The sequence below is a fragment of the Dama dama genome, chromosome 22 (assembly GCF_033118175.1).
Source record: "Dama dama isolate Ldn47 chromosome 22, ASM3311817v1, whole genome shotgun sequence".
Classification (NCBI taxonomy): domain Eukaryota; kingdom Metazoa; phylum Chordata; class Mammalia; order Artiodactyla; family Cervidae; genus Dama; species Dama dama.
In genome coordinates this window covers 23,046,006-23,060,736 of record NC_083702.1, presented here as the reverse complement: position 1 = coordinate 23,060,736, position 14,731 = coordinate 23,046,006, and the positions used below count along the sequence as shown (strand labels likewise).

General features: G+C 42.3%; 1 protein-coding gene and 1 pseudogene across 2 annotated transcripts; one reads left to right on the top strand and one right to left on the bottom strand.

The window, feature by feature from the left end:
- The first annotated feature begins 165 nt into the window (after positions 1 to 165).
- Positions 166 to 7,081, top strand: GPRC5D (G protein-coupled receptor class C group 5 member D). 2 transcript variants are annotated; one of them, XM_061124113.1, is made up of 4 exons: positions 166 to 273; positions 1,007 to 1,941; positions 5,698 to 5,762; positions 6,858 to 7,081. In XM_061124113.1, exons 2-4 carry the CDS (start codon positions 1,047 to 1,049, stop codon positions 6,945 to 6,947), a joined length of 1,050 nt encoding a protein of 349 aa, XP_060980096.1. In that variant the 5' UTR covers positions 166 to 273; positions 1,007 to 1,046; the 3' UTR covers positions 6,948 to 7,081. The 2 variants fall into 2 exon arrangements, with proteins under 2 accessions (XP_060980096.1, XP_060980097.1); XM_061124114.1 differs by lacking the exon at positions 5,698 to 5,762 and having other exon boundaries at positions 6,858 to 6,900.
- Positions 7,082 to 7,856: 775 nt separating this feature from the next.
- Positions 7,857 to 13,326, bottom strand: LOC133043085 (eukaryotic translation initiation factor 3 subunit E-like; annotated as a pseudogene).
- Positions 13,327 to 14,731: the final 1,405 nt, after the last annotated feature.

Here is a 14,731-nt window from a genome sequence, read left to right as displayed (position 1 = left end):
AAGGTCAAGGTGCCTCTGGTTAGCAGTAAAATGAGAAACAGTTGTTCTCACCAAAGAAATCTCTGTAGACAGGCTGCTGGGAAACTTGAATAGGTGTGTCTTTCTGACCTTCCGGTTCTTTTTATAGGCGCTGTAGGAACCCCAGTGGGTGCCTCCATCCTTCCGCCCATTTGGGGAGAGATTAAAGACACTGAGGTTGTCTCTTTCTTACTCATTGGCAGTTACAACCTCGCAGCTACTACAGCCTCAGCCTCCAGCGTGGACACAGAGGAGGTAAGTGGGAATGAAGGGACCATGCCCTCAGCTATCAGCCTGGGTCACTCAAGCCAGCTGGCTTGGGAATAGCCAGAGGGGAGTGGAATTGGGGGTATTCAGCTGCTAGGTACTTGTTTCCAAATGAATATGTGTGATTTTTTTCTAGACAACCCTACTCAAGACAGTTTGGTGCTACACTCTCCAAAAAATTAATTGAGGGCAGAGACCACTTTGTAAAATTTTTTGACAAATGAACAGTGGGTATTTAAGCATAATGTGTTGGATTGACTTGAATTAAAAGAAGGAACAGTCATTAAAATGACTGGGAAGAGCCTGTCTCCTTTGAGCAGCACCTCATGTCTTGAATGATCAAATGGTCCATTAATGTTGGCAACCCTTTTTCTGGAGCCTGCTATAACCGGAGTCCAGCAATCATGCAGACGTTGTCACACACCCCATCTTTATGAAAAAAATTCTGCCTTAGGCTTCAAAAAGCCTTGGTGGAAATTATGACATGAAATTCATGAATGATCCAGAGGCCTCAAATGAAGATGGTTCTCCTTTCCTAGCAGGATGGAGCTAGGATAGTTTTGAGGGGTGGATAGTTCTGAGCTATTTCATTCAATGTGTCCAGGCATCTTCATCTGGGAATCAGAGATATTATAGTGTCCTGTCCAGGACTACCCAGCAGACGTTCTTGTCGGTGAAGGTAAAGTCGTGTTTGTTTCATCTTGGTTTTTTTTTTTTGCAGGGAACAGAAGATTGTTCTAGTGAGGTACCAAGAAGTCACCATGTATGAGGACTGCAAGGAGTCCACTGGGGACTATTACTTCCTCTGTGACACCGAGGGAGCATGGGGCATCGTTCTGGAGTCCCTGGCAGCAGTTGGCATAGTGGTCACAGTTCTGCTGCTCCTGGCGTTTCTCTTCCTCATGAGAAGGGTCCAAGACTGCGCCCACTGGAATGTCCTCCCCACCCAGTTCCTCTTCCTCCTGGGTGTGCTGGGGCTCTTTGGCCTTGCTTTTGCCTTCATCATCCAGCTCAATCAGCAGACTGCCCCCATCCGCTACTTTCTCTTTGGGGTCCTCTTTGCTCTCTGCTTCTCGTGCCTCTTGGCTCACGCCTCCAACCTGGTGAAGCTGGTCCGGGGTCGAGTCTCCTTCTCTTGGACGACAATTCTGTGCATTGCTATTGGGGTCAGCCTGTTGCAGACCATCATCGCCATTGAGTACGTGACTCTCATCATGACCAGGGGTGGCATGTTTGTGCACATGACACCCTATCAGCTCAACGTGGACTTCGTGGTCCTCCTGATCTACGTCCTCTTCCTGATGGCCCTCACATTCTTTGTGTCCAAGACCACCTTCTGCGGCCCTTGTGAGAACTGGAAGCAGCACGGCAGGTTCATCTTTGTCACCGTGCTCGTCTCCATCATCATCTGGGTGGTGTGGATCTCCATGCTCATGAGGGGCAACACACAGCTCCAACGGCAGCCCCAGTGGGACGACCCCGTCATCTGCATCGCCCTGGTCACCAACGCATGGGTTTTCCTGCTGCTGTACATCGTCCCAGAGCTGTGCATTCTCTACCGATCATGTCAGCAGGATTGCCCCCTGCCAAGCAATGCCTGCCCGCTCCCGACTTACGAACGCAGCTTCAGAGCAGAGACTCAGGAGATCTCAAGAGGTACTCTCTGGGGAACTTGGGGAGGCTCTCCTGTGAGCAAAGCAGGAGGAAAAACAGGGCCAGAGGATAACGCAGGAAGGAACAAAAAGGGAATGGTCAGGATCTAGCGTTAGTCACTCAGTCGTGTCTGATTCTTTGCGACCGCATGGGCTGTAGCCCAGCAGGCTCCTCTGTCGATGGGATTCTCCAGGCAAGAATACTGGAGTGGGTTGCCATTTCCTCCTCCACAGGATCTTCCCAACCCAGGGATTGAACCCAGGTCTTCCGCATTGCAGGCAGACTCTTTACTGACTGGACCACCAGGGAAGACCTAGGGAGGTGACTAAATGGCTCAAGCCTAGAGAGGCAGACAGAGGCAAGGTTAAACTTTTCTGAAAAATCAGCTCATCCAGAATACAGAGATTCATGAGGAGAGGCCAAGACAGAAATGACTCAGAGGTTCTAAATAAAGAGGGTGTGGCTCTGAGTATTCTTACTGGATAAAGAAAGGCACCCACTATAAAATGAGTTTACCAGCCCCAAATTAGGCTTTGGTCGTGCCCTTGCATGACACAGCGTGCTAAGTCCAAATATTTTGGCCATCAAGTGCAAAAGTCACCCCTGGCAGCAGTGACTGACATTTTTAAAATTTAAGTCTCAAAATTAACTTCCCCAAACATCATAATAGACTGATTCGTACGACTCATCATCTCATTAGAGTCACAAAGCCCAATAACTTCTGATGTCTACTTTGCAAACCATTCACTTCTTGAGAGCCTTCAAGGTTTACAAAAAGTGACAGGAAGCGCCATTAAGTGAGAATTCTGAGCAGAAGCTCAGATGTGTAATCATTAATAGAAATCAAGAACTTGCTTATGTGACATTTTCATAATAATTTCTGGGTCAGATTTGAATCCTTATGTAAGACCAAGTCACCTGACTATACATTGTTAAAGAATAAAATGTATTATCCATGATAATAAGGAGACTTGGACTCCAATAACCTGGGGGAATAAATGGCTAATATCAGTGATCTGGAAAGACATCAAAACTCATTAATTCCTTTCTGAAACATCTGGCCCATTATTCATAACCAAATATCACAGTTTTACATCCATTTCTGTGTCTTAATAGGCATCTGATTTTTCACAATGTATTTCTAATGTGCAAAGATGATGTTATTTTATGTATTGCATAGCGCACATTATATTCACCAGGCTCAAAAAAATTAATAGAAGCTTTCCTGTCAAGTCATACACTTTTTGAGCTGTAATCTATGGCTAATTACACATTCAAATTAATTCCTGTTCAGATAGCTGCATCCATTAATTCTGTTCACTTCAGTTGACCATGAATCGGAAATTGAGACTATACATCCTTCCTATATGAGTTTCTCATTACTTTTGATGATGTGAGGTTCATGGCAAAGTTGCAGAGTCAATCTTTCTTGAAACGACTTCTCATAGTTCTCACCAAAAAATAAGATAAAACTTCTGTGTCTGCTTTGTTTGCTGTCATATGTCTCTAGGAAACAAAATCAGAGAGAAAGAGAGTTCTTGGTGTTTCATAATACCCAAAATACATTGGGACCTGTAGCGATCAATTTTCCATACCCCCCAAAGATTAGGCAGGTATTTAAAGTGTTCTAAGAAATGTCCTATGGAAAAACAAGAGCTTTCAAAAGCACAATGTTTCCTTATAACTATCCTTATTACTAGAGCATTGGTAGAAAATTCATTTCTGCCAGAGATAGTCATTGTCAATGTAATTTGATATTTTGTGGGAAGAAAAATCAATGGTGTAGAAAAGAACATGTAGATTGCTCTCCAAAACTGGGCGGAATAACCAGAAACTTAAGCTTAGAGAAGGGAATCAGGATGTAGGTCACCTGGAAAAAAATACAGATGTCAAAAATTAGAAGAATGATTCAAACTCAGGAAAATGTATGAAATGACACCTAGCTCAGAAAAAACATACAAAGAGATGCAAAATAGATAAGACCCAGAGCAGGACAATGTAATAACAATAATGTAAAAAATTCTAAGTGTTGCTGTGGGTCAAGAGCTGGCGGTGGGAAAGCAGCTCACAGCTGTGTTTGGTTTTGTCGGCTCAGGAAACAAGAGCAGTGCTGTGTGGACAGATGTGCGGTCAGCAAGAACAGTCAGGCCTTTGTTCTCAGCGTCGGTCAGTCCCTGACAAGAATACCCATTCCAGCTCTGGGACCCACTGAGGAGAAGTGTGGGGATCTGGAGAGACTTGGTGGAAAACCTCCAAGATGATGAAGGGGTTAGAACAATAGACCTACGTGGGAAGGTGAAGAAAATGAAAGGGAGATGGTAGTTCTTGAGCTTTAGGTGCCTTTCTCACCAACATTCAGGTTCTCTCTAAATTCTGTACCAAAACACATTTTGTTCCAGTCTGTGAGGCATGCATTTGTCATGTGTGTCTTCTGATTTATAGCTGTGATTGCAGTCACATAATTATTTGATTTACCACTGGGTTCTGAGACCAGAATTAATCAGTTAAAAGAAGAGTAAAACAAGAGGGGATTAGCAGGGAATTTCACACACATGATGACTTCTCCCCAAGAGGCTGCCGTCCTGTTTCCTGTCTCCAGTTAAAGATGAATGGTAGAAATAGACTCAAATGGAAGCGCAAAGCATTCAGATTAAATGCAAAGAGTTGGTACACTGAAGTAAATCAGCAAAGGGGATTAAGGATTTCATTTCCCTGGAAGTCTTTCAAATGATTAGTCTTTAAAGATTCTCTCTAAAGTGATATATGGACTTAGTTCAAAGATATAAAAACATCTAGATGAAGAATAAAAATCCAATCAGGCATATTACTACAAAACACCAAGCAAATGGGTATAAATAGTCTGTGCCCTGTGATATAAACATGTTCCTGAAAAACTGCATATCGACTGAATTTTTAAAATCAATTGCTCTTTTAACTGAGAATTTTTAGTGTGATATCATTTGCAAAGATCCTAAACCATCAGGGGGACTTCCCTGGTGGTCCAGTGGTTAAGACTCCATGCTTCCATTGCAGGTAGTGGGGGTTCAATCCCTGGTCAGGGAACTAAGATCCCACATGCCTCAGGATGTGGCAAAAAATAAATAAATAAAAGCAATAAAAATCTAGAATATCAGACATGAACCTTTTTTTATGAAAGGAAAGCTGCTATTCTAGTAGTGCCTACTTTATCTGTTTTAGATTACTTAGAATATTGTTTTATCAAGTTCGCTAAAACCAAGACCCATGTGCATTTTAATGAATCACATTATTGTGGGTATTTTTTTCTATCCCTTGTTTAAATATCTACAGACAAATCTAGTATGATTTTTTTTGGAAGGTATTAAGACAGAAACAATGAGGCTATGCAATGTAAAAACCGAGTCAATGAATAGCAAATGATGGAAAACAGGAGAAAAACGTTCTTGCCAACACAAGCCCTTCAGATTATTTTCCTTCCTGCAAATACCAACTTTTGCTCATGAAAGTGACGATGAGGCTTCAGCCCCTTCAGTTACTAAGCACAGAGGTACTTCTCCTGCGTACACAATTGTGATCTGTATGCAACCTTCCTCTGAAGCTTTAACAATGCTCTTTTTTAAATCACAAATTAAAAAAAAAAAAAAAAAAGTAGCCTCAGTGGAGAATTTATTTTTAAAGGAAGGAACCTCTTTGCAAGCCACTGAGCCCCACCCTCCTAAGGTGCTGTTTCCAGGTGAACCTCTGACACTAACCCAGACCTTCCCCCCCTTTGGCTTGCAGCCCGAGACAGTGATGGCGCTGAGGAGGATGTAGCATTAACTGCGTATGGTAGCCCCCAATCAGCTGCAGGTAAATGTGCTCATCTGCATTCTCCAGGGAAGGACGGAGGAAGCCCACTTCCTCAGGCGAGCTATCAGGCTTCCTCTCCAATGGCTTTCCAGACTCAATAGAAGATAGACAGGGCAGGGTCATTCCTCCAGACATGCAGAGCCTGAGCCATCCAGACTGAATCCACATCAGGGCAGCACAATGAAGCTAAATCCTGCCTTTTGCTTCTTCCCAAACCATTCCCCACTGCCACTGCCACTGCCATTGGCAATAAATTCTGATGCAGGTGAATGTCCCTGAAAGAAATGGCAGCTTGAAAGGTTCATGGGAGAGTGAAGAGGAGCAAGCTCACTATTCGCCTTGGGGACAAGGGGGAGGGAGGTTAGAAATATGCATGAGAGTAGGAACTGTTTTTAGCATCAGTTGTCTAAATGCATCTCCTGGACCATGCTGGCTGCCTCTCTGAGTCACTGTCTGGGCCGCCCCAAGAACTGGGCTGGGTGTGTCAGCATCACCTGGACGCCCAGATGGGTGCACCCATTTTATGCCTGCAAAAATAGGGACACTGCTGAGTAGAACCAGAGTTAACTTATATTTGTGCCATGATGGCTAGAAGACAAACAAAGCCAAACAGCCAAAAATACCACTTTGGGACACACTTGTATTATGGGGTCAGAAGTCACTAAAATCCAAGAGAGAAAGCCATGCCCAGACTGCTCGTTCAATGAACTGTACTAGGCAACCATAACTAGGTTAATCCCTTTGGTCTGTTATCTGACGTTGCCTTTTCCTGGAATGACACATAGGCCAGGACATAGCTATATCATTTGCTGTAATTAAGCCTCCAGAGGGTATTTACATGATGAGAAAATCTTCACTATCCCCGCCAAGAACTTCTTGGGTTACTTTTAACTTCCAGTAATTTTGCAAACAGATTCTTATTAATGGCTAAGAGCAAAAATGATGTGGGTAGACTCAACATTTTTTTTTTCTTTTTTGTTTCATTAACAAAGGATTAAATGATGGTGAAATGATAATATTTCGGGCATAGTTTTGCAGAGTATCATCCCTGTTGGCTGAGAAAGCTATTGATGGCATTTCTTCTGTTGCAGATTGTTGATGCCACACAGAAATATCTCATTCCATGGGCTAAAGGAAGCCCCCAGCAAGATGCAGAATTAGAAAGTCCACAGAAAACATGAGTCGTGAAAACCCAGAAGATCATCCTGTCACCCCGATGGGCAAGTGGGAAGCCTTTCTGCCAACAAAGCATCCTTCCTTCCCTGCCTCCTGCTCCTCTCCATCCATCTGGGGCCCTTCATCAGGACCCTGCCCTTCAAGCATAATTACAATCTTTCTGGCCACCCTACCGTGACTATGTGTCTCTTTCTTCATTCATGTAACTGAAAGATTCTCTTCCCCAGCAATGCTAGGACAAGTTGGCACCTCTTACTAATGAGACCAAAAGACCTCAGTTTGATGAACTTAGGGTCATGCTAACGTGACAAAGTACAGATGGCAGCAGCAACTTACTATTGGATTACTCCTCTAGCCGTTTTTTCAAAAGGGGCCCCTCAATATGATTGACCCAGAATTTGCAATAAATGTCACAGCAGAACCCTCAGGATCTCCACAATTGTACATTTCATGGGCTTGCAATCCAGCAGGTTTCTCCCACAGCATAAGAACTCCCACGACAGCAAGTATGGCGTAGACATGACTGAGATCAGTGACCTGCTTTGATGAACCAGTAACAGCCAGGTAAGAGCCACTGAGTTGATGCTTATAAAGGATTGCAGCATTGTCACCCATCCTCCTAGTTTTTATCCAAAAAATGATAACAACAACACCTTCAACACAATTTTGTTTCGTTTAGTTTCAAGGGTAAGAGGTGTTTGAGTCAGCTGATAAATTTCAGTAAACCCATTAAAGACATATAGGATGGCTAATGCTGTTTCCCAACATGTTTTCCCTAAAATTAGTAAAGGTAAAATTGAACCTCTTCGTACCAAATTGCCTCTGAGGCTTATCCTCATTTTATTTGATCAAACTTTGGACCATGTGTTAGTTAGCTTTGGGGGGTTGTAAGGCTGCAAAGTGTCTTCTTCAGGCTATCTGAGGAATGGAATTGTAAGGTTACACGTTTCAGGAAAGAGAGAAAATCCTCTCTGGGAACCCTCTACAGTCACTCAGCCAGCTTCATAGAGATGGAATACTGGCAGGTATTGAGGGGACCCTGTTTTCTCCTGTCCCAGTCCCACAACCACTCCTCTCCTAACTCTTTGACACTTCCCTCACTATTTCCTTTTGTGGTATTTTTACTTATCCATCCACCTACTACCAGCTGACTCATTTTCTCCCTGTATGACCTCATTCAGATTCCTGAGAGAGACTCTGATTGGTCCAGCTGATCGCCAGTGTCTCTGATTGGGCGCTCTTTTGCAGTGGTCCACCTGCTAACTTGTAATCACCCTGTGGATTGGCTGCCCTTGGGCCCGGTACTCACCACTGGTGTATTCGGCTGTGTTTGGCAGTGGTCATGTGGTACAGACTTGACTGCATATGTCTGCTCCCTCAGTGAGACACTGTGGGCAGGGAATTATGCTCCGGGCAGCTAGGGAACAATAGCATGCCCCATGAGTGACCAACTCCAGAAAGATGAATCCAGGAAAATATAATTTTATGAAAACTATAGAATATGAAAACATCAATTCTTTTGAGTTTATGCAGCAATTCACATAACACTAAACACCCCAATCATCTTCTGAGTTGGGATCCATGAGGAACCACTTAAAAGAACAGATAAAACTATTTATGGTTAGCTTGTGTTCTTAGTTGCTCAGTCATGTCCAACTCTTTGCGGCCCCATGGACTGTAGCCTGCCAGGCTCCTCTGTCCATGGTATTTCCCAGGCAAGCATCCTGGAGTGGGTTGCCATTTCTTCCTCCAGGGGATCTTCCTGGATTGGGAATTGAACCCACATCTCTTGTGTCTCCTGCATTGGCAGGCGGATTCTTTACCACTAGCACCATCTGGAAAGCCCATGATTACCATGTTGCAGTCAATTAATCAATTCAATAAGTAGTATTTGAAGATCTAAACACACTTACTGAGACTCCTCTGGTGGTCCAGTGGTTAGAAATCCACCTTGCAATGCAGGGAATGGGAGAAAGTTTCCATCCTTGGTGGGGGAATTAAGATCCCCACATGCCAAGGAGCAACTAAGCCAGAGAGCTGCAGCTACTGAGCCTGTGCACTCCAGAGCCCAGACACCACAACTAGAGAGTCCGTGAGCCACAGTGAAAGGTCCTGCATGATACAACAAATGTCCTGTGTGCTGCAACTAAGACCTGTCTCAGCCAAATAAATAAAATATGTGTGTGTGTGCTAAGTCGTGTCCGACTCTTTTCAACTCCGTGGACTATGGTCCACCAGGCTTCTCTGTCCAAGGGATTTCCCACGCAAGAATGCTGGAGTGGGTTTTCATTTCTTCTTCCAGAGGATATTCCTGACCCAGAGACCAAACCCACATCTCCTGTGTCTCCTGCATTACAGGGGGATTCTTTATCTGCTGAGCCATCGAGGAAGCTCATAAACAAAATAAATAAACTCATTTACTGAATGTGAAAGCTGTCTATTCTCTTAAATACTTTAGATCATCTTCTGATTTTATTTATTTACCAAAAGAAAGTGAATCAATGAAAAAATTCATTATAAAACACCTTCCTGGTGGAGCATGACTGATATGCTCAGTAGAGCATGGTACTAATGAAATACCTTGCCAGGTAAAATTGATATCTTTCATCTTGATGATTTTTTTTCCCTGATCCAGAGCATCAGAGATTTGTTTCCCTCCACATTAAATTTTATGATCTCCTCATCAGCTTAAAAATTCTTCTTGTTGTTGTTTAGTCTCCCAGTCATGTCCAACTCTGCAACCCCATGGACTGCAGCACGCCAGGCCCCCCTGTCCCTCACCATCTCCCAGAGTTTGCCCAAGTTCATCTTCATTGCATTGGTGATGTCGTTCAGCCATCTGATCCTCTGATGCCCTCTTCTCTTTCTGCCCTCGATCTTTTCCCAGCATCAGGGACTTTTCCAATGAGTTGTCTGTTCACATCAGATGACCAGAATCCTAGCACTTCAGCTTCAACATCAGTCCTCCAAGTGAATGTCCAGGGTTGATTTCCTTTAAGATTGACTGGTTTGATCTCCTTGCTCTCCAACGGACTTTCAGGAGTCTCCTCCAGCACCACAGTTCAAAGGCATCAATTCTTTGGCATTCTGCCTTCTTTATGGTCCAGCTCTCACAACCATACGTGACCACTGGGAAGACCATAGCCCTGACTATATGGAACTTTGCTGGCAGAGTAATACCTCTGCATTTCAATACACTGTCTAGTTTTGTCATTGCTTTCCTGCCAAGAAGTAATCATCTTCTGATTTCATGGCTGCAGTCACCATCTGCAATGATTTTGGAGCCCAAGACGAAAAAATCTATCACTATTTCCACCTTTTCCCCTTCCATTTGCCATGCCATGCTGGATGCCATGATCTTAGTTTTTTTTTTAGTATTTAGTCTTAAGTCGGCTCTTTAAAAAGGTCTTATGCCTTATTTTAGCCTGTGGTCAGGTCTGGAACAAGATCCCACATGCTGTGGAGCAACTAAGCCTGCGAGCTGCAACTACTGAGCCCATGTACTCTGGAACCCAAGCACCACAACACTGATGAAGTTTCCTCATTCACTATACCCATTATTCTTTCTTCTTTTAAACAAGCACTCCCTTTTTTCTTGGGGTTATATCTACTTCATATTGGTCAAATTCATGCCTTCCTAGCCTTCTTTTCCTCCTTCCACAATCAGTTCCAAATCTACTTTTTCCCAGAAACTCTCTGAAGACATGGGGACAATAGGGTTGTCCCACGTGAAACCTAACTTAACTTGTGGCAGAATGAAAGTCTCTTTTTCCCTTCAAACTCAGATAGTAAACAAGATACTTCTGCAGCCTCTTCCTCAGAATAAGCCTAATCATCTATTTCAAAAGCACATAATTCATGAGAAATAAACTAGAAAATCTTTTTCTGCTTCCTTGATACAGAAGCCTCTGTATTATGCATATGAAGGAAGGCTTCTCAATTAACATTGAATGGGAGTGAACATCATTAACTTCTAAGAAGTCATGCTTGACATCTGAATAAAGAAAAACTTTCTCTTGGAGTTGTTTAAAATGTCCTAGTCAGACATGACTTAGTGACTAAACACCAACAAAATGGCTCAGACCAGTTTCAAACAACTGGCCTCCAGTGGGAGATCTTCTTTGCCTATCTATCTTCAAAGATAGATTAGTTATAATTAAATTTGCATTTTAACATATATCGGAACTTACTCAAAGAACTTCCAAGGCATAAACATGCACCTTTACTTAAAACATTATTAGGATGCCTTTCATGGACAGTCTTCAAGAATATCTCTGGAGGCTTCCCTGTGGCTCAGAGGTAAAGAATCCATCTGCCAGTGCAGGAGATACAGGTTTGATCCCTGATCCTGGAAGATCCCACATGCCTCGGAGCAACTAAGCTTGTACGACCCAACTATTCAGTCTATGCTCTGGAGCCCGGGAGCTGCAACTACTGAGTTCACACAACTACTGAAGCCCTCACACCCTGGATCCTGTGCGCCACAAGAGAAAATATTGCAATGATAAACTCGTGCACCACAACTAGAGAGTAGCCCCTGCTCACCACAACTAGACAAAGCCCTCCCAGCAACAAAGACTCGGCACAGCCAAAAATAAATAAATAAAAATAAAATTTTAAAAAGTAACCTGTAAAAACGACAGAGGATGAGATGGTTGGATGGCATCATCAACTCAATGGACATAAGTTTGGGTAAACTCTGGAAGTTGGTGATGGACAGGGAGGCCTGGCGTGCTGCGACTCATGGGGTCGCAAAGAGTCGGACATGACTGAGAGACTGAACGGAACTGAACCTATTAAAAAAAAGAATGTCTCAGGAAATTCAGAAGGATTGGGTTGCTAGGATGGTCAAACTGTCCAATCAGCGTGGTGAGTTCCAGGGGTGAATTTTTTTTAATGAAACCCAGCCAATTTTATTCAAATTCTCCAGAATTTGAAGCTCCAATACTTTGACCACCTGATAGGAAGAGCCAACTCATTAGAAAAGACCTTGATGCTGGGAAAGATTGAAGGCAGGAGGTGAAGGGGATGACAGAGGATGAGATGGTTGGATGGCATCATTGACTTAATGGACATGAATCTGAACAAACTCCAGGAGACAGTGAAGGACAGGGAAACCTGGCATTTTGCAGTCCCTGGGGTCAAAAAGAGGCGGACACAACTGAGCGACTGAACAACTGTGGCTGGTAAAGGAGGAGATCAATAATGTCACGACACCCTTTGGGGTGATGGAAGAAAACAGAGACCAAAGAATAAGCCATGTTCGTGGCTGAAAAGACTGAAGCGGGGGACTCATGGAATTATTATCTATGGCCCCTTTGACCCATGTAAGGTCTTCCATGGATGCATCCCAATTCTGCGTTAAGATTTCAGAAGTCAGTGTTTCCTAGTGTGAACTCAAAGCATTTCTTTTTTAAAAACTTTTTATTTTCTATTGGAGTATAGCAGATTAATAGGCAATGTTGTGATTGTTTCAGATGAATAGGAAAGGCACTCAGCCATACATATATATGTATCCATTCTCTCCCAAACTCCCTCCCGTCCAGGCTGCCACATAGCGTTGAGCAGAATTCCCTTGCTATACAGTCAGTCCTTGTTTGTTATCCATGTTAAATATAGCAGAGTGTACACGTCCATTCCAAACTCCTGACTACCCCTTCCCCACATCCTACCTCCCTTCCTCCTGCAACCATAAGTTCTAAACTCAAAGCATTTCTATCCACTGCTGGAACCAACACTCTAAAGAAGGAAAGATATTCTGCTGCTCCAGAGTAATTTCTGCATTCATATTGGCATTTTGCGTGCCTGTAAACCTTCCCTAGTGGCTCTGATGGTAAAGAATCTGTCTGCAATGCAGGAGGCTCAGGTTCAATCCCTGGGTCAAGAAGATCCCCTGGAGAAGCGCATGGCAACCCACTCTAGTTTTCTTGCCTGGAGAATCCCATGGACAGAGGAGCCTGGTGGGCTACTGTCCATAGGGTCACAAAGAGTCAGACACAACTGAAGTGACTTAGCACACAAAGTGTATCTAAATATTCTTGCCTAAAACCATGCTTGTCTGCCAAGTAGTCAAACAACATCTGACCGTCCCTGGCTGACTGCATTTGCCCTGTAGTTTCTAGACCTTCTAACATTTTCACAGTTGGTTCAGTTCCTACCTGAAGCTGTTTCAGTTGTGCAATAATAGTGGTTCTTTTTTTCTCCCAATGCATGAGGAATACTCTCAGAATAAAGTATTTTTATACTTCCATAGCAAAGCCTACCACGTTGGTATCACTAAGAAGATCCTGTTTACCTTGTGACAATTCTTTTTCATTATTTAATCTCCTTTACAGAGAAAAGTTCAAGCAATGTAAAGACTAGATGTTGATCCAAAAACTGCATGCTGCAAGTAATCATGTCATCTCTGCCATCTTGCCAAGGAAAAGGATACACTTCTAATACTGATCTCATCTATCACTCAAAGAATACTAAGTACACTTTGGAAATACTGTTGTCTATCTTTCCAGACTTTTCTAAAGCTAGTGGAACTATTAGAATTTGAACCATATTTAGGATGTGGTTAAATCAAGTCTGGTTTGGAAAATAATCCTCTGGGCAGATTTTTTTTTGATGTAAAAATTAAGAGTAGGATATTGACTTTTCTATGTTCTTGGAGAAACCCTTTCGCATCTAAACGTTTGACATTTTATCTGAGATTTATTCACACTTTTACACTTAAGTTCTTTCATTGGAGATTAGACATAATTTTTCATTTCAACAGGATTTTCACATGACTGTAGTCACAAATTCTGGAGGCACAAGTTCTGTGTCATCACAGAATTCAAGACAAAGAAAACTGATAGGATCTATCAGTAGACAGATCTATAATTGTCCACAAACTGTAGGATAAAGGAGTCTATGCTATAAACACAGAGAAAGCTATTCATTTAAAAATGTGTAAAATATAGACAAGGAACAGAGACAAATGGTGGCATTGCATATATATTTCAATTTATAGAACTGACATTTCTGAACTCTAACATGTTCTTTCTATGATATAAATGCACTAAGGGAGCACTTACTATAATTAAAGGGAGAAATTAAAATTTCTTTTTAATGTGAAATTCATCCCTTAATTATTGTTTTTAAGAGTTAAAGATTTGGGGGAAAATGTTAAGGATGTGTATATCTTCTACCAGTATATACAGAGAGGGGCTGGCTTTTTAAAATATATGCTAAAGAGGGAAAGAGGACTTTACATGTATTTAGGAGACACTTGTATAGACTTCATCTGCGATTCATTTTTATATTCCTTAACATCTCATTCAGTGGCGTCATTCCCAGGGCAATTTGTTCCTGGAAAAACTGAGTTTTTCAAGTTTTGTTTTGAATATATAGCTGATTCATACTGAAAGAATGTTTTCTGTGGTTCTGTTCTTATTAAGGATTTATTTTAAAAGCCCATGAAAATCAACAGAAAAGAAATGAAAAAAAAAATACCCGTGGCAGGAGAAGATCTTATTAATAGAACATAAAGGTCTTTGGGATGGCTAGTCCGTTGAGCTAACAACAATATGTTTTTAAATAGAATTTACATTTCAGCATTTTACAATCTACAGAAGGTTTTCACATCCACTACCTATCTCATTTGCTGTATTGGATGGGTTAGGCAATTTATTTGTGTGACTAAGACACCAAGAATCTCATCTAAAACTTAACTTGGGCCACTACATTCTGTTGTTTTTTACAATATAATCTGAACTATAAAATAAAATAGACACATACCCCCAAAGAATCCTTATTTATG